Genomic DNA, 25,107 nt, shown 5'->3' on the forward strand with positions numbered 1-25,107 from the left:
AAACCCTCCCCTGTCTACCCCTAACCCTCCCTGTCCCCCCCACCTCACCCCTTTCCTCCCCCTCCTCACCTCTTTGGCCTTCTCCAGTTGGTTTTGCAGGGCCTGTTTGGTCACCTCCACCTAACCCTAACCCTCCCTGTCCCCCCCACCTCACCCCTTTCCTCCCCCTCCTCACCTCTTTGGCCTTCTCCAGTTGGTTTTGCAGGGCCTGCTTGGTCACCTCCACCTCTATCAGCTTTTGCCTTAGCTGCTCGTTCTCCTCCTCCGTCTTCGTCCTTTTCTCCTCCACGTTCTCCAACTCATGGTGCAGACGCACTGATACATCCTTTGCTACCTAATTAGGGGGGGAGTGAGACAGGGAGGGGCAGAGAGACAGGGAGGGAGAGGGAGAGAGATAGGGAGGGAGAGGGAAGGGGAGAGGGAAGGGGAAAGGGAAGGGGAGAGGGGGAGGGTGAGAGACAGGGAGGGAGAGGGAAGGGGAGGGACACAGACAGGGAGGGAGAGGGAGAGGGAGAGGGAGAGGGAGAGGGAGAGGGAGAGGGAGAGGGAGGGAGACAGACAGGGAGGGAGAGGGAAGGGGAGAGGGAGAAAGACAGGGAGGGAGGGGGAAAGGGAAGGGGAGAGGGGGAGGGAGAGAGAGAGACAGGGAGGGAGAGGGAAGGGGAGGGAGACAGGGATGGAGGGGGAGAGAGACAGGGAGGGAAGGGGAGAGAGACAGGGAGGGAAGGGGAGAGGGGGAGAGGGGGAGAGATACAGGGAGGGAAGGGGAGAGGGGGAGAGAGACAGGGAGGGAAGGGGAGGGAGACAGACAGGGAGGGAGAGGGAGGGAGAGGGAAGGGGAGAGAGACAGGGAGGGAGGGGGAGAGAGACAGGGAGGGAGGGGGGAGGGAGGGAGGGGAGAGAGATGGGCCATGGTCTATTAGTCTACAGTCTATTCTGAAAGTATTCAGACCCCTTGACTTTTTACACATTTTGTTACATTACAGCCTTGTTCTAAAATGGATTCAATTGTTTTTTCCCCTCATCAATCTACACACAATACCCCACAATGACAAAGCAAAAACAAGTTTTAAAAACCCCAGAAATACCACGTTTACATAAGTATTCAGACCCTTTACTCAGTACTTTGTTGAAGGACCTTTGGCAGTGATTACAGCCTCGAGTCTTCTTGGGTATGACGCTACAAGCTTGGCACACCTGTATTTGGGGAGTTTCTCCCATTCTTTTCTGCAGATCCTCTCAAGCTCTGTCAGGTTGGATGGGGAGCATCACTGCACAGCTATTTTCAGATCTCTCCAGAGATGTTTGATCGGGTTCAAGTCCGGGCTCTGGTTGGGCCACTCAAGGACATTCAGAGACTTGTCCCGAGGCCACTCCTGCGATGTCTTGGCTGTGTGCTTAGGGTTGTCGTCCTGTTGGAAGGTGAACCTTCACCCCAGTCTGAGGTCCTGAGTGCTCTGGAGCAGGTTTTCATCAAGGATCTCTCTGTACTTTGCTCCGTTCATCTTTCCCTCGATCCTGACTAGTTTCTCAGTCCCTGCCGCTGAAAAACATCCCCACAGCATGATACTGCCACCACCATGTTTCACCGTAGAGATGGTGGCATGTTTCCTCCAGACGTGACGCTTTGCATTCAGGCCAAGGAGTTCAATCTTGGTTTCATCAGACCAGAGAATCTTGTTTCTCATGGTCTGAGAGTCCTTTAGATGCCTTTAGGCAAACTCCAAGCGGGCTGTCATGTGCCTTTTCCTGAGGAGTGGCTTTCGTCTTGCCACTCTTCCATAAAGGCCTGATTGGTGGAGTGCTGCAGAGATTGTTGTCCTTCTGGAAGGTTCTCCCATCTCCACAGAGGAACTCTGGGGCTTTGTCAGAGTGACCATCTGGTTCTTGGTCACCTCCCTGACCAAGGCCCTTCTTCCCCGATTGCTCAGTTTGGCCGGGCGGCCAGCTCTAGGAAGAGTCTTGGTGGTTCTAAATTTCTTCCATTTAAGAATGATGGAGGCCACTGTGTTCTTGGAGACCTTCAATGCTGCAGAAACCCTATGACATATAGAGTCTAGACAACATTACCTTCAGGTCCCACCCTATGACATATAGAGTATAGACAACATTACCCTATGACATATAGAGTATAGACAACATTACCTTATGACATATAGAGTCTAGACAACATTACCCTATGACATATAGAGTCTAGACAACATTACCTTCAGGTCCCACCCTATGACATATAGAGTCTAGACAACATTACCTTCAGGTCAAACCCTATGACATATAGAGTCTAGACAACATTACCCTATGACATATAGAGTCTAGACAACATTACCCTATGACATATAGAGTCTAGACAACATTACCTTCAGGTCAAACCCTATGATATATAGAGTCTAGACAACATTACCTTCAGGTCCCACCCTATGACATATAGAGTCTAGACAACATTACCCTATGACATATAGAGTCTAGACAACATTACCTTCAGGTCAAACCCTATGAAATATAGAGTCTAGACAACATTACCTTCAGGTCAAACCCTATGACATATAGAGTCTAGACAACATTACCTTCAGGTCAAACCCTATGACATATAGAGTCTAGACAACATTACCTTCAGGTCACACCCTATGACATATAGAGTCTAGACAACATTACCTTCAGGTCAAACCCTATGACATATAGAGACTAGACAACATTACCTTCAGGTCAAACCCTATGACATATAGAGTCTAGACAACATTACCTTCAGGTCAAACCCTATGACATATAGAGTATAGACAACATTACCTTCAGGTCACACCCTATGACATATAGAGTCTAGACAACATTACCTTCAGGTCAAACCCTATGACATATAGAGTCTAGACAACATTACCTTCAGGTCAAACCCTATGACATATAGAGTATAGACAACATTACCTTCAGGTCACACCCTATGACATATAGAGTCTTGACAACATTACCTTCAGGTCAAACCCTATGACATATAGAGTCTAGACAACATTACCTTCAGGTCAAACCCTATGACATATAGAGTATAGACAACATTACCTTCAGGTCACACCCTATGACATATAGAGTCTAGACAACATTACCTTCAGGTCCCACCCTATGACATATAGAGTCTAGACAACATTACCTTCAGGTCACACCCTATGACATATAGAGTCTAGACAACATTACCTTCAGGTCACACCCTATGACATATAGAGTCTAGACAACATTACCTTCAGGTCACACCCTATGACATATAGAGTCTAGACAACATTACCTTATGACATATAGAGTCTAGACAACATTACCTTCAGGTCACACCCTATGACATATAGAGTCTAGACAACATTACCTTCAGGTCAAACCCTATGACATATAGAGTCTAGACAACATTACCTTCAGGTCACAACCTATGACATATAGAGTCTAGACAACATTACCTTCAGGTCAAACCCTATGACATATAGAGTCTAGACAACATTACCTTCAGGTCAAACCCTATGACATATAGAGTCTAGACAACATTACCCTATGACATATAGAGTCTAGCCAACATTACCTTCAGGTCAAACCCTATGACATATAGAGTCTAGACAACATTACCTTCAGGTCACAACCTATGACATATAGAGTCTAGACAACATTACCTTCAGGTCAAACCCTATGACATATAGAGTCTAGACAACATTACCTTCAGGTCAAACCCTATGACATATAGAGTCTAGACAACATTACCCTATGACATATAGAGTCTAGACAACATTACCTTCAGGTCAAACCCTATGACATATAGAGTCTAGACAACATTACCTTCAGGTCACACCCTATGACATATAGAGTCTAGACAACATTACCTCCAGGTCAAACCCTATGACATATAGAGTCTAGACAACATTACCTTATGACATATAGAGTCTAGACAACATTACCTTCAGGTCAAACCCTATGACATATAGAGTCTAGACAACATTACCTTCAGGTCACACCCTATGACATATAGAGTCTAGACAACATTACCTTCAGGTCAAACCCTATGACATATAGAGTCTAGACAACATTACCTTCAGGTCACACCCTATGACATATAGAGTCTAGACAACATTACCTTATGACATATAGAGTCTAGACAACATTACCTTCAGGTCACACCCTATGACATATAGAGTCTAGACAACATTACCTTCAGGTCAAACACTATGACATATAGAGTCTAGACAACATTACCTTCAGGTCACAACCTATGACATATAGAGTCTAGACAACATTACCTTCAGGTCAAACCCTATGACATATAGAGTCTAGACAACATTACCTTCAGGTCAAACCCTATGACATATAGAGTCTAGACAACATTACCCTATGACATATAGAGTCTAGCCAACATTACCTTCAGGTCAAACCCTATGAAATATAGAGTCTAGACAACATTACCTTCAGGTCACACCCTATGACATATAGAGTCTAGACAACATTACCTTCAGGTCAAACCCTATGACATATAGAGAGTAGACACCATTACCCTATGACATATAGAGTCTAGACAACATTACCCTATGACATATAGAGTCTAGACAACATTACCTTCAGGTCAAACCCTATGACATATAGAGTCTAGACAACATTACCTTCAGGTCAAACCCTATGACATATAGAGTCTAGACAACATTACCTTATGACATATAGAGTCTAGCCAACATTACCTTCAGGTCAAACCCTATGAAATATAGAGTCTAGACAACATTACCTTCAGGTCACACCCTATGACATATAGAGTCTAGACAACATTACCTTCAGGTCAAACCCTATGACATATAGAGTCTAGACAACATTACCTTCAGGTCAAACCCTATGACATATAGAGTCTAGACAACATTACCCTATGACATATAGAGTCTAGACAACATTACCTTCAGGTCACACCCTATGACATATAGAGTCTAGACAACATTACCTTCAGGTCAAACCCTATGACATATAGAGTCTAGACAACATTACCCTATGACATATAGAGTCTAGACAACATTACCTTCAGGTCACACCCTATGACATATAGAGTCTAGACAACATTACCTTCAGGTCACAACCTATGACATATAGAGTCTAGACAACATTACCTCCAGGTCACACCCTATGACATATAGAGTCTAGACAACATTACCTTCAGGTCAAACCCTATGACATATAGAGTCTAGACAACATTACCTTCAGGTCACACCCTATGACATATAGAGACTAGACAACATTACCTTCAGGTCACACCCTATGACATATAGAGTCTAGACAACATTACCTTCAGGTCAAACCCTATGACATATAGAGTCTAGACAACATTACCCTATGACATATAGAGTCTAGCCAACATTACCTTCAGGTCAAACCCTATGAAATATAGAGTCTAGACAACATTACCTTCAGGTCACACCCTATGACATATAGAGTCTAGACAACATTACCTTCAGGTCAAACCCTATGACATATAGAGAGTAGACACCATTATCCTATGACATATAGAGTCTAGACAACATTACCCTATGACATATAGAGTCTAGACAACATTACCTTCAGGTCAAACGCTATGACATATAGAGTCTAGACAACATTACCTTCAGGTCAAACCCTATGACATATAGAGTCTAGACAACATTACCTTCAGGTCACACCCTATGACATATAGAGACTAGACAACATTACCTTCAGGTCACACCCTATGACATATAGAGTCTAGACAACATTACCTTATGACATATAGAGTCTAGCCAACATTACCTTCAGTTCAAACCCTATGAAATATAGAGTCTAGACAACATTACCTTCAGGTCAAACCCTATGACATATAGAGAGTAGACACCATTACCCTATGACATATAGAGTCTAGACAACATTACCCTATGGCATATAGAGTCTAGACAACATTACCCTATGACATATAGAGTCTAGACAACATTACCTTCAGGTCAAACCCTATGACATATAGAGAGTAGACACCATTACCCTATGGCATATAGAGTCTAGACAACATTACCCTATGACATATAGAGTCTAGACAACATTACCTTCAGGTCAAACACTATGACATATAGAGTCTAGACAACATTACCTTCAGGTCAAACCCTATGACATATAGAGTCCTAAACTGCATTACCTTATGACATATAGATTCTAGACAACATTACCTTCAGGTCACACCCTATGACATATAGAGTCTAGACAACATTACCTTCAGGTCACAACCTATGACATATATAGTCTAGACAACATTACCTTCAGGTCAAACCCTATGACATATAGAGTCTAGACAACATTACCTTCAGGTCAAACCCTATGACATATAGAGTCTAGACAACATTACCCTATGACATATAGAGTCTTGACAACTTCAGGTATTTTAACAAACCTAACACATTGGTAAATCTAAGCGCAGGCAGTAGCACTATAGGTTCATTGGTGTGTCAGAAATATTATTTTCACTATCACAATTATCGCCGCCCTTTCTGGCGTTGGCGCGAAAGGGCTTGGTTTTGATGAATAAACAAGTTGTGGGTGTCTCGAGGCTTGGCCCCTCACTGAAATGCAATGGTTCATTGGATCAGTGTAAAACTTTGCACATCCACTGCTGCCATCTAGTGGCCAAAATCTAAATTGCGCCTGTGCTGGAATAATACATTATGGCTTTTCTCTTATATTTCAAAGATGATGGTACAAAAAAATACAAAAAAACTGTTGGTTTTTTCTTTGTAATATCTTTTACCAGATCTAATGTGTTATATTTTCCTACATTCATTTCACATTTCCACAAACTTCAAAGTGTTTCCTTTCAAATGGTATCAATAATATGCATATCCTTGCTTCAGGTCCTGAGCTACAGGAAGTTAGATTTGAGTATGTCATTTTAGGCGAATTTTTTTTAAACGGCAAGGATCCTTAAGAGGTTTTTAACCAGAGCCAAAAATAGTTATCCTAGAGTCTAGACAGCGCCTTACCTTCAAGTCCTGCTCCAGGGCTCTCAGTAGCTCTCCGTCTACCTCTCCGGTCTGAGCGAACCTCATCCTCTTCCTCTCCGCCTTCCTCAGACGGTACTGGAGAATCCGGCAGTTCTTATTGGCTCGCTCCAGCTCGCGACGCATGTCCTGCAGCTGGCAGGCGTCCTCTTCATAGAACGTGTCTCTCATCTCGTCCATCTCTGCTCTCATCTCCTCTATCTCAGTCTAATGGGAACGAATGAGAGAGAGAAAGACGGAGAGGGACACAGCAATTAGAGGCATCAATAAAACATTATAGAGGCAACAGCAAAGGCGTCATGCCCATAGGGGCACAGGGGCATAGGGGTACAGGGGCATAGGGGCACAGGGGCATAGGGGCACAGGGGCACAGGGGTACAGGGGCACAGGGGCACAGGAGCATAGGGGCACAGGGGCACAGGGGCACAGGGGTACAGGGGCATAGGGGCACAGGGGCACAGGGGCACAGGGGCATAGGGGCACAGGGGCATAGGGGCACAGGGGCACAGGGGCATAGGGGCACAGGGGCACAGGGGCACAGAGGCACAGGGGCACAGGGGCACAGAGGCACAGGGGCACAGGGGCACAGGGGCACAGGGGCACAGGGGCACAGGGGTACAGGGGCACAGGGGCACAGGGGCACAGGGGCACGTGTCCCTCAGATTTTTTTGTTGTTCTTGTTAAGTATTTTTTTTTAATTATACATATTTTTTGTCCGTTGTTTCTCTGTAATAATACTAGCAACTTTTAGGAAGCAATTTTATGAAGTTGTCTTTAGCCCAGATAGGTTGCCAATCTCCCAACCTCATAACTAGCTACCAAGGAGCCATTTTCAGGCTATACAGTTAGAGTAGCTAGCTTGTCTAACTATCTTAGAGTAGCTAGCTTGTCTAACTATCTTAGAGTAGCTAGCTTGTCTAACTATCTTAGAGTAGCTAGCTTGTCTAACTATCTTAGAGTAGCTAGCTTGTCTAACTATCTTAGAGTAGCTAGCTTGTCTAACTATCTTAGAGTAGCTAGGTTGTCTAACTATCTTAGAGTAGCTAGCTTGTCTAACTATCTTAGAGTAGCTAGCTTGTCTAACTATCTTAGAGTAGCTAGCTTGTCTAACTATCTTAGAGTAGCTAGCTTGTCTAACTATCTTAGAGTAGCTAGCTTGTCTAACTATCTTAGAGTAGCTAGCTTGTCTAACTATCTTAGAGTAGCTAGCTTGTCTAACTATCTTAGAGTAGCTAGCTTGTCTAACTATCTTAGAGTAGCTAGCTTGTCTAACTATCTTAGAGTAGCTAGCTTGTCTAACTATCTTAGAGTAGCTAGCTTGTCTAACTATCTTAGTTGGCATGCCTGCTGGCAAGGTTGGTAGACTTTAGAAAATCAGGCAATAACTAAATGTACTGAATAAGACTCATATTCCTTTCAATCTTTCTACCAAGATTTGAGCAGAGATGCAGAAAATCATATTTAGTTTCTTTGAAAAAAGAGCCACCAGTCAGGAGGATACAGACATCTCAAAATGCTTAGATATGCAGAAAAATACATATTTTGGACATAGAATTAAGCATAATAATTATGGCTCTAGATTGCCGGAAAAAGCAGTTTCCGTTTTTTTTTAATGCAAATTTCTCCAAATTATGGACAGGGGCATAGCCCCTCTCTGGACCCCCCCCAACCAGCCATCCTCATTTACGTTCTGTATAAAGCATAGGCTGCTAAAACATGCTGTTATTTAAACCCATACAGACGTGACAGTGGCAGACATATAGACATACCTTTAGCTCATCATTTTCGTCCTCTAGTTTCTCTATCTCCTCCTGAAATAGCTGGTCGGGCTCAGGTACCGGCTCGGGCTCGTTAACGATGGCCTCAGGGGAGAGATCCTCTGGTTCCGCCGTTTCCATGACCGGCTCCGGGGGAGACGGTGTCTTCGTCTTCATCTTTCCTCCTCCTCCTCCTTTCTTTAAGCTTTTATTCAGGTGAAACTGGATCAGCTCAGACTGCAAACATCCCTCTCTCCAGAAGCCAGGGCCGCAGCCCACACTGCTCTTGCCGGAGCTCTTTTTGTTGCCGGTAGCTGTGCTGCTAGCCTCGCCTTCTCCTCCCCCTCTTCTCGGGTTATTGTTCTTCAATTTAGGAGATTTGGATGAACAAGGCTGATCAGAAACAACCCGTGTTGTATCCCCCTTCAAACACGATATATCAGTACAACGCGAGTCTTCAGACTGACTACTGCGCTCCTCTGCCGCTCCTCTGCCGCTCCCAGCCGCCGCCGCCGCCGCCCTGGTCAACGTATGGATTTCAGCACCAGCGGACTGGACAGGGGTCGCGCCTGCCACGCTTGCCGCGCCTTTGGAAGAAGAAGAAGACAGTCTGTCTTTGCTGGTTGCCGTGGAGACCGGGGAGCTGCCGCGGCTGCCTCTCCCTCCTCCGCACTGCTTTGACGTGATGCTCTTTGACGGAGTGCTGCTTTTCGGTGTCTCTTTAGATCCAATGTCTTTGCCGCCAGCCGGGGAGGCAGCGCGCTGTTGCTGTTGCGGCTGCTTTCTGTTGCTATTGTCTAGCTGGCTGCGGGAGTCGGCAGCGCCGCCCGAGGCAGGGTTCATGGTGTCATGTAGAGAGGATGGACGTTCCGTTCAACAGCCTAGTTTACATCCACATCACATCACCCAGACAGTCCCTCGCTGCGCTGTCTTTCTTCTGGCTGAAAAATAATACAGTGAACACGTCGTTATTTTAAGTACAAATGCAAAAGAGGCCCGAGAATCCGAGGTGATTTGCTTTCATGCGTTTCTTGAAAGTAGACCCAAGTAGGCTAAACGAGAGGACATTCTATTTTGAGAGGTGTTTAAATATAGAGCATATCTGAAATTAATATTTTATGTAAAGGGTCACCTTCATAACAACACTGGCCCCAATCCACCCACTATAAGGTGGCAGTAGAGGCAAACCATCTATATCCAGCATGTGCATCTCCCAACACCATCCGACGAGGCTACTAGCCCGGAAGCAGGGAAGGGCTGCAGTAATTGGAAATCTCATCAGCCTATTAAATTGCACTAGGCTGAAGCATGTGTCCAGCCATTCTACTGTAGATCTCTCTCTCTCTCTCTCTCTCTCTCTCTCTCTCTCTCTCTCTCTCTCTCTCTCTCTCTCTCTCTCTCTCTCTCTCTCTCTCTCATTCGTTTAAAGACAGGCTTCTTCGGAGCCCTGACCTCTAGAAGTAAACATTGTCGAGACAAGGCTCGAGGGAAAGTGTTTTGAATATCTGTCAGGCTCGTGGCAGTCATTCCACCACTGCCGTCCGACACGTTCGATGAGACTTCACTCAACCGGACGGAACGGATAAAACCCGATGAGACATTACTCAACCGGATGGAACGGATAAAACCGATGAGACATTAGTCAACCTGGTGGAACGGATAAACCCGCAAATAAAAGAACCGAGCGACAGAAAAAAGGGTCAATCTACACGATGCTCGCGCTGTAGTACACTCAATAGTTGAATACCGTCTGGAATTCGACGGTCATCCTCGTGTGTAGTGTAATTAGAGGTTAGTTTCCGACGGAAACCACAAACACTGGGATCTAACAATTATAAAGATTCAAATTGATTGACACAATTAAAAACCCTTTGTCCTCTCTAAGCACTAAATATATTGATGTTAATCCTACAAATAGAGTTATTCTTAACCAATGAAAACAATGAATATCATTTTAAAGGGCATCTTACCAGCAGTATCCCGGCGACAGTGATGGGGAGGAGGAGAATTCCCCTCCTCTGAATCTCTGAGCGCACGGCCCAACCACCAATGAAACTGTTTCAATATACATTTACATTACGTCACCTCAGGGAGGGGCGCAAGAAAGAGACACACCGGAAGATGAAGTTGGAAGTGCTTAGTTGGCACCTGGCAGGACACAAATAATGCATTCACTGAATGACGACCTGAAGATTTATGGCACCATAATTAGTGATAATGCCTCTAAACTACCTTATTGGTTTAAAGATTGTCAGAGAGAGAGAGAGAGAGAGGCAGTCATATCAGAGGCTTTGATGGTGGATAAACAGGGGGTATCCCTCCCTGAATACGTGGTTCCTGTCTACAACCAGTTGTATGGTTTGTTAAACTTTGAAATCAATGGTTTTGGTTTGGTGTACATTTAAGCATAATTCTGTTGCCATGCATTTGGAAGGAGGCATATTTTATCACTCTGCCTCTGTGTTTCAAAACAAGCTGAGTACCAAAGACACCCAGCCAACATTGTCACTTTCCATTAACTCCTGGCTTGTCACTCTCTCCTCTCTCTGTCTCTGTCTCTGTCTCTGTCTCTGTCTCTGTCTCTCTCTCTGTCTCTGTCTCTGTCTCTGTCTCTCTCGCTCTCTCTCTCTCTCTCTCTTTTGCTCTCTCTCTTGCTATCTCTTTTGCTCTCTCTCGTAGCCTCAAGCTGTGTTGTGAAACTGTTTCACAGGAGCCTGGAGACCGTCAGAGCTGAGTTAAGAGAGAGAGAGGGGGGTACTTTTTGAACAGAGCTACGGGACAGAGACAGTCAAAAGCTCTCACCCTCCTCACACTAACTGGGGTATCTCCCACCCTCCATACACAAACTAACTCGGTTATCTCCCACCCTCCTCAAACTAACTGGGGTTATCTCCCACCCTCCTCACACTAACTGGGTTATCTCCCACCCTCCTCACACTAACTGGGTTATCTCCCACCCTCCTCACACTAATTGGGTTATCTCCCACCCTCCTCACACTAACTGGGTTATCTCTCACCCTCCTCACACTAACTGGGTTATCTCCCACCCTCCTCACACTAACTGGGTTATCTCCCACCCTCCTCACACTAACTTGGGTTATCTCCCACCCTCCTCACACTAACTCGGTTATCTCCCACCCTCCTCACACTAACTGGGTTATCTCCCACCCTCCTCAAACTAACTGGGGTTATCTCCCACCCTCCTCGCACTAACTGGGGTTATCTCCCACCCTCCTCAAACTAACTGGGGTTATCTCTCACCCTCCTCACACTAACTGGGGTTATCTCTCACCCTCCTCAAACTAACCGGGGTTATCTCTCACCCTCCTCACACTAACTGGGGTTATCTCTCACCCTCCTCAAACTAACTGGGGTTATCTCCCACCCTCCTCAAACTAACTGGGTTATCTCCCACCCTCCTCACACTAACTGGGTTATCTCCCACCCTCCTCACACTAATTGGGTTATCTCCCACCCTCCTCACACTAACTGGGTTATCTCTCACCCTCCTCACACTAACTGGGTTATCTCCCACCCTCCTCACACTAACTGGGTTATCTCCCACCCTCCTCACACTAACTTGGGTTATCTCCCACCCTCCTCACACTAACTCGGTTATCTCCCACCCTCCTCACACTAACTGGGTTATCTCCCACCCTCCTCAAACTAACTGGGGTTATCTCCCACCCTCCTCGCACTAACTGGGGTTATCTCCCACCCTCCTCAAACTAACTGGGGTTATCTCTCACCCTCCTCACACTAACTGGGGTTATCTCTCACCCTCCTCAAACTAACTGGGGTTATCTCTCACCCTCCTCACACTAACTGGGGTTATCTCTCACCCTCCTCAAACTAACTGGGGTTATCTCCCACCCTCCTCAAACTAACTGGGGTTATCTCTCACCCTCCTCACACTAACTGGGGTTATCTCTCACCATCCTCAAACTAACTGGGGTTATCTCTCACCCTCCTCAAACTAACTGGGGTTATCTCTCACCCTCCTCAAACTAACTGGGGTTATCTCCCACCCTCCTCAAACTAACTGGGGTTATCTCTCACCATCCTCAAACTAACTGGGGTTATCTCTCACCCTCCTCAAACTAACTGGGGTTATCTCTCACCCTCCTCACACTAACTTGGGTTATCTCTCACCCTCCTCAAACTAACTGGGGTTATCTCCCACCCTCCTCAAACTAACTGGGGTTATCTCCCACCCTCCTCAAAGTAACTGGGGTTATCTCCCACCCTCCTCAAACTAACTGGGGTTATCTCTCACCATCCTCAAACTAACTGGGGTTATCACTCACCCTCTTCACACTAACTGGGTTATCTCTCACCCTCTTCACACTAACTGGGGTTATCTCTCACCCTCTTCACACTAACTGGGGTTATCTCTCACCCTCCGCACACTAAATGGGGTTATCTCCCACCCTCCTCACACTAACTGGGGTTATCTCTCACCCTCCGCACACTAAATGGGGTTATCTCTCATCCTCCTCACACTAACTAGGGTGTGTAGTCTCCAGAGAGTAGTCTCTATAGTAGTATGCACACAGGTACAATACATGTCACGGGAAACCAATATAGACCCCCTCTCACACTTGTAGCCTCTTGTTTAGTTAATAACATAAATTCCAAGCAGAATGTTTTGGTAATGTGCCTAAGAGAGCCAGAGTTGAAGAGTATCTCGGCTGTGATAGTTTATCACCACAGCCTGCAGACTGGTGAGTCTGGTTTATATTATTTATTTACTGGTGGCGCTGAAGCTAATTCCTCATTGTAAATCACTATCTAATTGTCAAAGATGTGAAGCTAATTATTTGGCTTTGTCCTGTGGTGATGGTCTGTTCCTTTTCTAAAGAACCACAGATGTGTTGGGGTTTAAACTCCCCACTACCCCCACCTCTAGGGCTACCCCCTAACCCCCCTCCACCCCAACTCTCCTCTAGTCCTCTCCACCTAACCCTGCTCTCCTCCCCCTCCTCCCCCACCTCTAGGGCTACCACCCAACCCCCCTCCACCCCAACTCTCCTCTAGTCCTCTCCAACTAACCCTGCTCTCCTCCCCATCCTCCCCACCTCTCCACCCATCCTCTCCTCTTCCTCTCCTCTCCCCCCAACCTTCTCCCCCACCTCTCCCCCCTCCTCCTCTCCTCCCCCACCTCTCCCCCTCCTCCTCTCCTCCCTCCACCTCTCCACCCATCTTCCCCTCTTCCTCTCCTCTCCCCCCTCCTCCTCTCCTCCCTCCACCTCTCCACCCATCTTCCCCTCCCCCCTCCTCTCCCCCCAACCCCCTGCCACTTTTCCTCCCCCAACCTCCCCCCTCCTCCTCTCCTCCCCCACCTCTCCCCCTCCTCTCCTCCTCCCTCCACCTCTCCACCCATCTTCCCCTCTTCCTCTCCTCTCCCCACAACCTCTCCCCCTCCTCCTCTCCTCCCTCCACCTCTCCACCCATCTTCCCCTCCCCCCTCCTCTCCCCCAACCCCCTGCCACTTTTCCTCCCCCAACCTCCCCCCTCTTCCTCTCCTCTCCCCACAACCTCTCCCCCTCCTCCTCTCCTCCCTCCACCTCTCCACCCATCCTCTCCTCTTCCTCTCCTCTCCCCCCAACCTTCTCCCCCACCTCTCCCCCCTCCTCCTCTCCTCCCCCACCTCTCCCCCTCCTCTCCTCCTCCCTCCACCTCTCCACCCATCTTCCCCTCTTCCTCTCCTCTCCCCACAACCTCTCCCCCCCTCCTCCTCTCACTCCCCCACCTCTCCACCCCCATACCCTCCCTGCCAACTGTGAGGTCCTTACTATGACAGATGTCTACATCCCTGCAGGGCCCAGTCTCCCTCAAATGAAATCCACTCAACATTAAATTAACCCTTGAACATCTCTTCTGTATCTTCCTGTAATCCAATCATTAAATTAACCCTTGAACATCTCTTCTGTCTCTTCCTGTAATCCACTCCACATTAAATGAACCCTTGAACATCTCTTCTGTATTTTCCTGTAATACACTCAACATTAAATGAACCCTTTGTCAGGACCCGGTGCGAGAAACAGTCACTAATAATTGGCAGAACCCAGAAGATGAGGCAGACACAGCAGTACTAGAGATGGTGGTTTAATAAAAAATAGATATCTTCCAAAATACAAAAGAAAATCCACAAAGTGGTAAAAACAGCAAGGGACAAAACAAACCTCAAAAGATCAATCCAAAAATACACGAGAACAAAACCAGAGAACCTCTGGAAAATACAACAAGAGAAAAATGTTCACAAAGGCTGGGGCTGGGTGCTAACATACAAACACTGAGCAAGGAACTGAGGAACACACAGGGTTAAATACTAACAAGGGAATGACTTACAGGTGCAAACAATAATTAGGGCAAGAAAAAACAAAAGGTACAAAAAAGGTGCAAGGGGGACATCTAGTGAACAAAACCTGAACAGTCCTGGCCAAAACCTGACAGAATCCCCCCCCTAGGAACGGCTCCTGACGTTCCTACCAGCCTTCTCAGGGTGGAGGACCCTGAACTGACGAATGAGGTCAGGGTCCAGTATGTCCTTGGCAGGAACCCAGGAGCGCTCCTCGGGACCGTAGCCTTCCCAGTCCACCAGATACTGCCAGGACCGCTGCACCCGGCGGGAATCCAGTATCCGATGGACGGTATAAGCCGACTGGCCTCCGATGATACGGGGCGGAGGGGGAGGTCTGCCTGCCGGGATAAGGGGAGAAAAAACAACAGGTTTTAATAAAGAAATGTGAAACGTGGGATTAATTTTAAGGGATCTGGGTAAGTGCAGGCGAAAAGTAACGGGGTTCACTTTTCTGGCAACCTTAAAGGGACCGATGAATTTCTGGGACAGTTTGCGAGACTCCACCCGTAGCGGTAAATTCTTGGTTGAGAGCCATACTCTCTGGCCGAGGCGCAGGGTAGGCCCGGGACGGCGACGTCTGTTGGCTTGTTGTTGGTACCTCTGTGAGGAACGCAGAAGATTAAGACGGGCCTTCTTCCACGTAAGCCGACAGCGTCTGATGAACCTCGAGGCTGAAGGCACACTGACTTCTGCCTCCTGGTTCGGGAACAATGGAGGAGCATAGCCAAACTGACACTCGTGCGGGGACATACCAGTGGAGGAGGAGCACAAGGTGTTGTGCGCGTACTCGGCCCAAACCATGAAGGACGACCATGTGGACGGGTTGTTGGAGACCATACATCTGAGGGTGGTTTCCAGCTCTTGATTCATCCTCTCGGTTTGGCCATTGGACTCCGGATGGTACCCTGAAGATAGACTGGCAGTGGCCCCTATGAGTTGGCAGAAGGCCTTCCAAAACCTTGAGGCCAACTGGGGACCTCTGTCGGAAACCATATCTTGCGGAATGCCGAAGACTCGGAACACATGGTTAATCACCAACTCAGCCGTTTCCTTGGCAGAAGGTAACTTAGTCAAGGGAACGAACCTGGCCGCCTTAGAAAACCTGTCGATGATGACTAGGATAGTTGTATTACCATGGGACGGAGGAAGGCCAGTAATAAAGTCCAATGAGATATGGGACCAGGGTCGGTGGGGAATAGATAGAGGGTGAAGGAGTCCTTGAGGGCGGAGGTGAGAAGATTTGCCCTGGCAGCACACGGAACAGGCCTTGACGAAAGTGGCAACGTCTTCTTTTATGGTGGGCCACCAGAACTTACGCTGGATGAACTCCAAGGTGCGACCTACGCCCGGGTGACAGGTGAGGCGAGAGGAGTGCCCCCACAGAAGGACTTGGGACCTTGCTGCCTTGGGAACAAACAACCGATTGGCAGGACCTCCTCCAGGGCCCGGTTCGATGGCTTGGGCTTGTTTCACGGTATCCTCCACTTGCCACGAGATCGGAGCCACGATCTTAGCGGCCGGAAGGATAGTCATGTCAGTATCTTCTCGAATGGCAGGAGAGTAGATTCGTGACAAGGCGTCCGGTTTGAGATTCTTCGACCCGGGTCTATAGGTGAGGATAAACTGAAATCGGCTGAAGAAAAGAGACCATCGAGCTTGTCTGGAGTTCAACCGCTTCGCCTGCTGGATATACTCCAGATTTTTGTGGTCCGTAAGCACTTGAAACGGTTGAGAAGCCCCCTCGAGCCAGTGTCTCCATTCCTTCAATGCCATCTTAACCGCTAGGAGTTCACGATCCCCCACATCGTAATTCCTCTCGGCCGGGGTAAGCCGGTGAGAGAAGAAGGCGCAAGGATGAAGCTTCTTGTCTTCACCCCTCTGAGACAGGACAGCTCCAACCCCAACCTCTGATGCGTCTACCTCCACCACAAAAGGTTCATCCGCCGTTGGTAGTGTCAGAATGGGACCAGAGAGGATGCGCTGCTTGAGTCCTTGGAAGGCCGTCTCAGCTTCTCTTCCCCACAGAAACCTTGTGTTGCCACCCTTGGTTACAGCTGAGAGAGGGGCTGCCACCGAGCTGAAGTTCTTGATGAACTTGCGGTAAAAGTTAGTGAAGCCCAGGAAACGCTGAACTTCCTTAACGGACTTGGGGGTGGGCCAATCCGCTACCGCCCCTACCTTCGTGGGGTCCATCTGGACTCGACCGGGTTCCACTACAAATCCCAGGAATTGTACTCGGGAGGAATGGAATTCACATTTTTCCGGCTTAACGTACAAATGGCTGTCAAGGAGGCGTTTGAGTACTTGTCTGACATGCTTAGTGTGTTCTTGAAGGGAGCTCGAAAAGATGAGGATGTCATCCAAGTAAACAAACACGAAAATGTTAAGCATATCCCTAAGCACATCGTTTATGAGCGCTTGGAACACAGCTGGAGCGTTGGTCAGGCCGAAGGGCATCACCGAGTATTCGTAGTGACCAGTAGGCGTGTTGAAAGCGGTCTTCCACTCGTCACCGGGTTTGATCCGCACAAGATGGTATGCGTTCCGCAGGTCAAGCTTAGTGAAGACCACTGCTTCCTGGAGCAGCTCAAAGGCTGTGGCCATAAGGGGTAGCGGGTAGCGGTTACGGACGGTTATGGCATTAAGTCCCCGGTAGTCGATGCAAGGACGTAATCCCCCGTCTTTTTTGGCCACAAAGAAAAACCCTGCTCCCGCCGGCGAGGTGGATGGACGCATGAGGCCTGCTGCCAGAGAGTCCTTGATGTAGGTATCCATAGCAGCTCGTTCGGGAGGAGATAGGGAAAAGATCCGACCCCTGGGGGGGCATGTGCCCGGAAACAGGTCGATGGGGCAATCGTAAGGTCTATGGGGTGGTAGTTTGGTGGCCCTCTGTTTGCTAAATACCGGTTTGAGGTCATGGTAACACTCGGGAACTCGGGACAGGTCGATGGATTCTAGAGACTCGGGAGGGGAACTCGGGGAACTTGGGAAGATACAAGTGGCTTGGCACGTAGGACCCCACTGCTTGATAGTGCCCACAGACCAGTCGATGTGAGGGTTATGGCTGTGAAGCCAGGGGTATCCAAGGACGAGAGGGAACTCGGAACACGAGGTCAGGTGAAAGTTCATCACTTCCTGGTGTTGGGAAACTGAAAGTCGCAAGGGGGTAGTGACACGAGTGACAAGTCCAGATCCCAAAGGGCTTCCATCCAACGTAGTAACCCTTATGGGATCACTTAGAGGTTCAGAGGGAACGCCATTTTCCTTCGCCCAGACACCATCCATGAAGTTACCTGCGGCTCCAGAGTCTACCAAGGCTTGAAGGGGAAGCTCGTGGTTGTCCCAGGAAAGGGTAACTGGAATGAGCAGGCGGGAGTTGGATGGATGGGAGGAGGTTATGTTTCCCGTTACAGTCCTCCCAGGCCTGCACGGGAGAGTGCGTTTTCCCTGGAGCCCGGGACACGTGGAGAGGAAATGGCCCGGTTTGCCGCAATATAGACAGCATCGCTCCCTCATCCGGCGGTCTCTCTCAGCCTGGGAGATGCGTCCAACCTGCATGGGTTCCGGTGGAGTCAGCGAGGATAAAGGTGGAGACTCGGAGCTGGGACCGATAGGAGCTAGGGTGAGAGATCTACGGTTGAGCTCTCTCTCTCTCAGACGCAGGTCTATGCGTGAAGCCAACTTGATCAGGGACTCGAGGTTGTCTGGTGGTTCCCGAGTGGCCAGTTCATCTTGGATGGTGTCGGAAAGACCCTTCAAAAAGCACACTGTGAGCGCCTCGTCGTTCCAGCCACTCGCTGCTGCCACCGTGTGGAACTGGATGGCATAGTCCGTCACGCTGCGCCGACCTTGGCGGAGAGTCAGGAGCTGTTTGGCTGAGTCAGGACCGCTGGTAGGACCTTGAAACACTCGCTTGAATTCTTCAGCAAAGGTAGAGTAGCTGGCACAGCAGGGACTTTGGGCATCCCACACAGCAGTAGCCCAGGCTAGGGCTTTTTCCGACAGCAGGGTGATGATATATGCTATCTTGGACCGGTCGGTGGGAAACGACGAGGGTTGCAGCTCGAAGGAGAGAGAACATTGGGTGAAAAACCCCTTACAAACCCTCGGATCACCTGAGAACCGTTGGGGAGGCGGCAGACGAGGTTCAGCCAGGGGGTTAACTGCCACGGGCACTTGAATCTGATGAACTGGAGCAGAAGCGGTTGCAGGAGAAAGTTGATCAGAAATCTGCTTTATGGAAGTCATCATCTCCGACAGAAGTTGAGAATGTCCAGCCAGTAAGGCCCCTTGCTGAACCAGAGCAGCTTCGTGACGTTGGACAGTCCCCTCGTGGTGGGACAGCATGGGAAAAAAGTCCTGGGTACTGGCTGCCTCTGGGTTCATATTAATGGCTCAGTGTTTCTGTCAGGACCCGGTGCGAGAAACAGTCACTAATAATTGGCAGAACCCAGAAGATGAGGCAGACACAGCAGTACTACAGATGGTGGTTTAATAAAAAAAAGATATCTTCCAAAATACAAAAGAAAATCCACAAAGTGGTAAAAACAGCAAGGGAAAAAACAAACCTCAAAAGATCAATCCAAAAATACACGAGAACAAAACCAGAGAACCTCTGGAAAATACAACAAGAGAAAAATGTTCACAAAGGCTGGGGCTGGGTGCTAACATACAAACACTGAGCAAGGAACTGAGGAACACACAGGGTTAAATACTAACAAGGGAATGACTTACAGGTGCAAACAATAATTAGGGCAAGAAAAAACAAAAGGTACAAAAAAGGTGCAAGGGGGACATCTAGTGAACAAAACCTGAACAGTCCTGGCCAAAACCTGACACCCTTGAACATCTCTTCTGTCTCTTCCTGTAATCCAATCATTAAATTAACCCTTGAACATCTCTTCTGTATTTTCCTGAAATCCACTCCACATTAAATTCACCCTTGAACAGCTCTTCTGTATTTTCCTGAAATCCAATCATTAAATTAACCTTTGAACATCTCTTCTGTATTTTCCTGAAATCCAATCATTAAATTCACCCTTGAACATCTCTTCTGTATTTTCCTGAAATCCACTCATTAAATTAACCCTTGAACATCTCTTCTGTATCTAATCCAATCAAACCTGTACAGCCTCTATATTCTGCATCCTCAGATTGTGAAAAGTTGATGACATGTTATCCATTGTCCAGTTATTATTACAACTTTCATGTCTTATCAGTAATACATACAAAACTGTATAAACCTAAAAACGAGATGAGATTTAGCCTGGAAACTCCTGTAGTAGATCCTGTAACTCCAGTCTGATCCTGTAACTCCAGTCTGATCCTGAGGTATCCTGTAACTCTAGTCTGATCCTGAGGTATCCTGTAACTCTAGTCTGATCCTGAGGTATCCTGTAACTCTAGTCTGATCCTGAGGGATCCTGTAACTCTAGTCTGATCCTGAGGTATCCTGTAACTCTAGTCTGATCCTGAGGTATCCTGTAACTCTAGTCTGATCCTGAGGGATCCTGTAACTCTAGTCTGATCCTGAGGTATTGTGTAACTCTAGTCTGATCCTGAGTTATCCTGTAACTCCAGTCTGATCCTGAGGTATCCTGTACCTCTAGTCTGATCCGGAGTTATCCTGTAACTCCAGTCTGATCCTGAGGGATCCTGTAACTCTAGTCTGATCCTGAGATATCCTGTAACTCTGATCCTGAGGGATCCTGTAACTCTAGTCTGATCCTGAGGGATCCTGTAACTCTAGTCTGATCCTGAGGTATCCTGTAACTCTGATCCTGAGGTATCCTGTAACTCTAGTCTGATCCTGAGGTATGCTGTAACTCTAGTCTGGTCCTGAGGTATCCTGTAACTCTAGTCTGATCCTGAGGTATCCTGTAACTCTAGTCTGATCCTGAGGTATCCTGTAACTTTAGTCTGATCCTGAGGTATTGTGTAACTGTAGTCTGAAGGACAGCTGTATCAGTATGGGAGGACATCACAGAGAGAGAGGGAGAGACACGCACGCACGCACGCACACACACACACACAGAGAGAGAGACAGAGAGAGAGGCAGGGGCAGACTTATTGATTTTTGGAGGCCCCAGGCAGAGGGCAGTCTAAGGGCCCACCTATAATGGGTTTTACAGTAAAGACGTACCGTAAAACTTCAATTAATTGCCCAGGAGTTTTTAAATCATTGAACACAACAGGCACTTATTAGAGACAGGCGTCTATTAACTATGCTCATTTAAGTAGTTAATTGTTTAATTACAGCATTCACTTCCAGTATTAATATATTTCTTAATTTCTTGCACTAATGTGTTATTGTTTACACACTGTGTCACATTTCTTTTGACTTAGTATGCCTCTATTTAGATTTCTTTTAAACTTTTTGTTGACATAACAACTATTCTCCTCTTTGACTGTGCATTTGCGACAGTTCTTACTTTCGCCACTAGAGGGCGATCAGCCGATTTCTAGGGGTCTGTACTCCCGAAGTTGTTGACGGTTTTTGTGCTTGCCAGTTAGCTAGCAGTTCTCAGCTGTTAGCAGCCAATGGCTAGCAGTTATCTGCTGTTTGCAGCCAATGGATAGCAGTTCTCAGCTGTTAGCAGCCAATGGCTAGCCATTCTCAGCTGTTGGCAGCCAATGGATAGCAGTTCTCAGCTGTTAGCAGCCAATTGGTAGCAGTTATCTGCTGTTAGCAGCCAATGGCTTGCAGTTATCTGCTGTTAGCAGCCAATGGATAGCAGTTCTCAGCTGTTTGCAGCCAATGGATAGCAGTTCTCAGCTGTTAGCAGCCAACGGCAAGCAGTTCTCAGCTGTTAGCAGCCAATGGCTAGCAGTTATCTGCTGTTAGCAGCCAATGGATAGCAGTTCTCAGCTGTTAGCAGCCAATGGCTAGCAGTTATCTGCTGTTAGCAGCCAATGGATAGCAGTTCTCAGCTGTTAGCAGCCAATGGATAGCAGTTTCTTACTGGTGATAAAATGGATGATTGCCATCATTTTTTTGAGTCATTACTGAATTATTAAATCTAACAAATCAAACAATAAACCTCATCAATAATTCATGGTAATGCATGGTAATCTCGTAAACAACTCATGGTAAAGCATGGTAACCTCGTAAACAATTCATGGTAAAGCATAGTAACCTCATAAACAATTCATGGTAAAGCATAGTAACCTCATAAACAATTAATGGTAAAGCATAGTAACCTCATAAACAATTAATGGTAAAGCATGGTAACCTCATAAACAATTAATGGTAAAGCATGGTAACCTCATAAACAATTCATGGTAAAGCATGGTAACCTCGTAAACAATTCATGGTAAAGCATGGTAACCTCGTAAACAATTCATGGTAAAGCATGGTAACCTCGTAAACAATTCATGGTAAAGCATGGTAACCTCGTAAACAATTCATGGTAAAGCATGGTAACCTCATAAACAATTAATGGTAAAGCATGGTAACCTCGTAAACAATTCATGGTAAAGCATGGTAACCTCGTAAACAATTCATGGTAAAGCATGGTAACCTCGTAAACAATTCATGGTAAAGCATGGTAACCTCATAAACAATTAATGGTAAAGCATGGTAACCTCGTAAACAATTCATGGTAAAGCATGGTAACCTCGTAAACAATTCATGGTAAAGCATGGTGACCTCGTAAACATTTCATTTAGACCCAGCTTATATTTGAAACAGGCTTTTATTTGCTGAAATGTGTGACGTTGCCCGGCTATTAAAAGGGACAGGCGAGAATCGTGAGAATCGGCGTTTAATTGAAGTTTTACGGTAATTGAAAAGGTATTACCTTTAAATGTGCCATAAACACAACCAGTCGTGATGTTTTCATCTGATTGTTAAACAAATCACTTCAAAAAGAAGGTTACCATGTTCATCCCAAATAATGTGACCTCATTAACCTGGGCACAGTGGCCAGGCAAAACCCCCCAGTGGTGTAAAGTACTTAAGTAAAAATACTATAAAGTACTACTTAAGTTGTGTTTTGGGGTATCTGTACTTTACTATTTACTATTTTTGACAACTTTTACTTTTACTACATTCGTAAAGAAAATAATGTACTTTTTACTCCATACATGTTCCCTGACACCCAAAAGTACTTGATATATTTTGAATGCTTAGCAGGACAGGACATGGTCCAATTCACACACTTATCAAGTGTGTGAATTGGTCCATCCCTACTGCTTCTGATCTGGAGGACTCACTAAACACAAATGCTTCGTTTGTAAATGAAGTCTGAGTATTGGAGTGTTGCCCCCGGCGATCCGTAAAATAAAAAAAATCAAGAAAATGGTACCGTCTGGTTTGCTTAATATAAAGAATGTGAAATTATATTTATACTTTTGATACTTAAGTATATTTTAGCAATTACATTTACTTTTGATACTTAAGTATATTTATGCCTCCTCTATGGAGGCATAGAACTTCTCCGTAATTGGTCCTCTGGACCATCCAATGACAGGGCCAGGACAGATATTTGAGACTTTAAAAACAAATAGTCTGAAGAAGAAACAAAGAGTTATGTGACGGTCGGGGAATCGTCTCTCTGCGTCTGAGGAGATGTTGAAACTGCAGTCAGTGAGGAAATAGAGGAGCCTAAAGGGGAGATACTTGCTAAAATTACAGCTTTCCTGTATTGAGTTATAAAAGTATTGCTCCGGGTAACAGAATAACAAAGAACCGCCCTTCATCTCCTTCTCTGGCAATACAAACACCCACTCATAAACTCTCTTGTCTAGTAGTGCATGACCACACACACACACACACACACACACACACACACACACACACACACACACACACACACACACACACACACACACACACACACACACACACACACACACACACACACACACACACACACACACACACACACACAATCATCCAACTGTGTGGGGGCCCTCAACGGATTACAGAAGAGGGGGCGTGTGTGTGTGCGCATGCGTGTGTGTGTGCGTGTGTGTGGTAGGGAGGTGTGAGAGGCCCCCAGTTTAATTTAGAACCACGGCTGTGTACGGTTACCGTGGAAACCTTTGTCTTCCGTGAAGCGTGGGGATGAGGAAGAAGGATGCTGATTGGTCCTTGGGGCCTCAGTGACATAAAGCAGTAGGTGACCTCCTGGATCACACATCTATTAAACAGCTAGGCTTGCATCCCCAATGGGACCCTATTCCCTTTATAGGGCACTAGATGCAGCCATAGGGCTCTGGTCAAAAGTAGGGCACACTATGTAGGGAATAGACTATCATTTGGAACACTCCTCTATTTCCTCACTGACTGCAGTTTCAACATCTCCTCAGATTCACAAGCATTTTTCGCTACGTCCGCAATAACATCTGCTAAATATGTGTATGTGACCAATACACTTGGATTAGATTTTTACCCTCGTGTTATACAGTGAGGACTCTCCCCTGACTGGTCACTCCTCTACACAGGTTAGATACTGGACTGGACTGAATAGGAGAAACATGGTGGACATAGAGTGGAGCTACTGGAGCTTACACCAACCTCCCAGTCGCCTCAAATGTTAAAACTGAGAATCAGCAAAAAGGTGGACAAATCTCTGAAGTGTAAACCCCTTTCTTCTCTCGAGCTAGAGACTTTAAAACATCGTTCTGTTCTAATGACCACTACGCCCTCTGGTGGTCACTTGGAAGAATGACAAGGCACTCAGAATCACCAAGCCTCAACATGACCTTGGTCCACAGCAGCGTGACGATTTCCACCCTCCATTCCTGTCCTGAGCAGTAACAAACTAAAACAACAATAATGAACTGATCGTAGACATACAATATCTTTTAAAGCCTGAAGGAGAGACAACACAATACTGTATGTACAGGCATTCTGTTTATTTGTATCTATGAGTTTTGAAATAAGTCATGATCATTTAAAAGAACGTGCAAGCTGTTCGGACAGAGAAATATCTGCTCATCATGGTATTAACTTGGGAACTTCCCCCCTCAAAAAAAGCACAAATGTACAAAA

The 25,107-nt window shown here is 46.6% G+C and overlaps 1 protein-coding gene across 1 annotated transcript in view; it reads right to left on the reverse strand.

The window, feature by feature from the left end:
• LOC139572807 (microtubule cross-linking factor 3-like) overlaps nt 1–10,777 on the reverse strand; it is a 57,999-nt gene extending 47,222 nt beyond the window's left edge. Inside the window, exons 1-4 of the mRNA XM_071395586.1 lie at nt 10,717–10,777; nt 8,759–9,687; nt 6,972–7,196; nt 176–334 (exon numbers count right to left, since the gene is read on the reverse strand). Coding sequence (XP_071251687.1) covers nt 176–334; nt 6,972–7,196; nt 8,759–9,589 — 1,215 coding nt within the window. The 5' untranslated portion in view covers nt 9,590–9,687; nt 10,717–10,777. The remainder of the gene's footprint in view (nt 1–175; nt 335–6,971; nt 7,197–8,758; nt 9,688–10,716) is intronic.
• Nucleotides 10,778–25,107: the final 14,330 nt, after the last annotated feature.

This window comes from Salvelinus alpinus, chromosome 4, assembly GCF_045679555.1.
Source record: "Salvelinus alpinus chromosome 4, SLU_Salpinus.1, whole genome shotgun sequence".
NCBI lineage: Eukaryota > Metazoa > Chordata > Actinopteri > Salmoniformes > Salmonidae > Salvelinus > Salvelinus alpinus.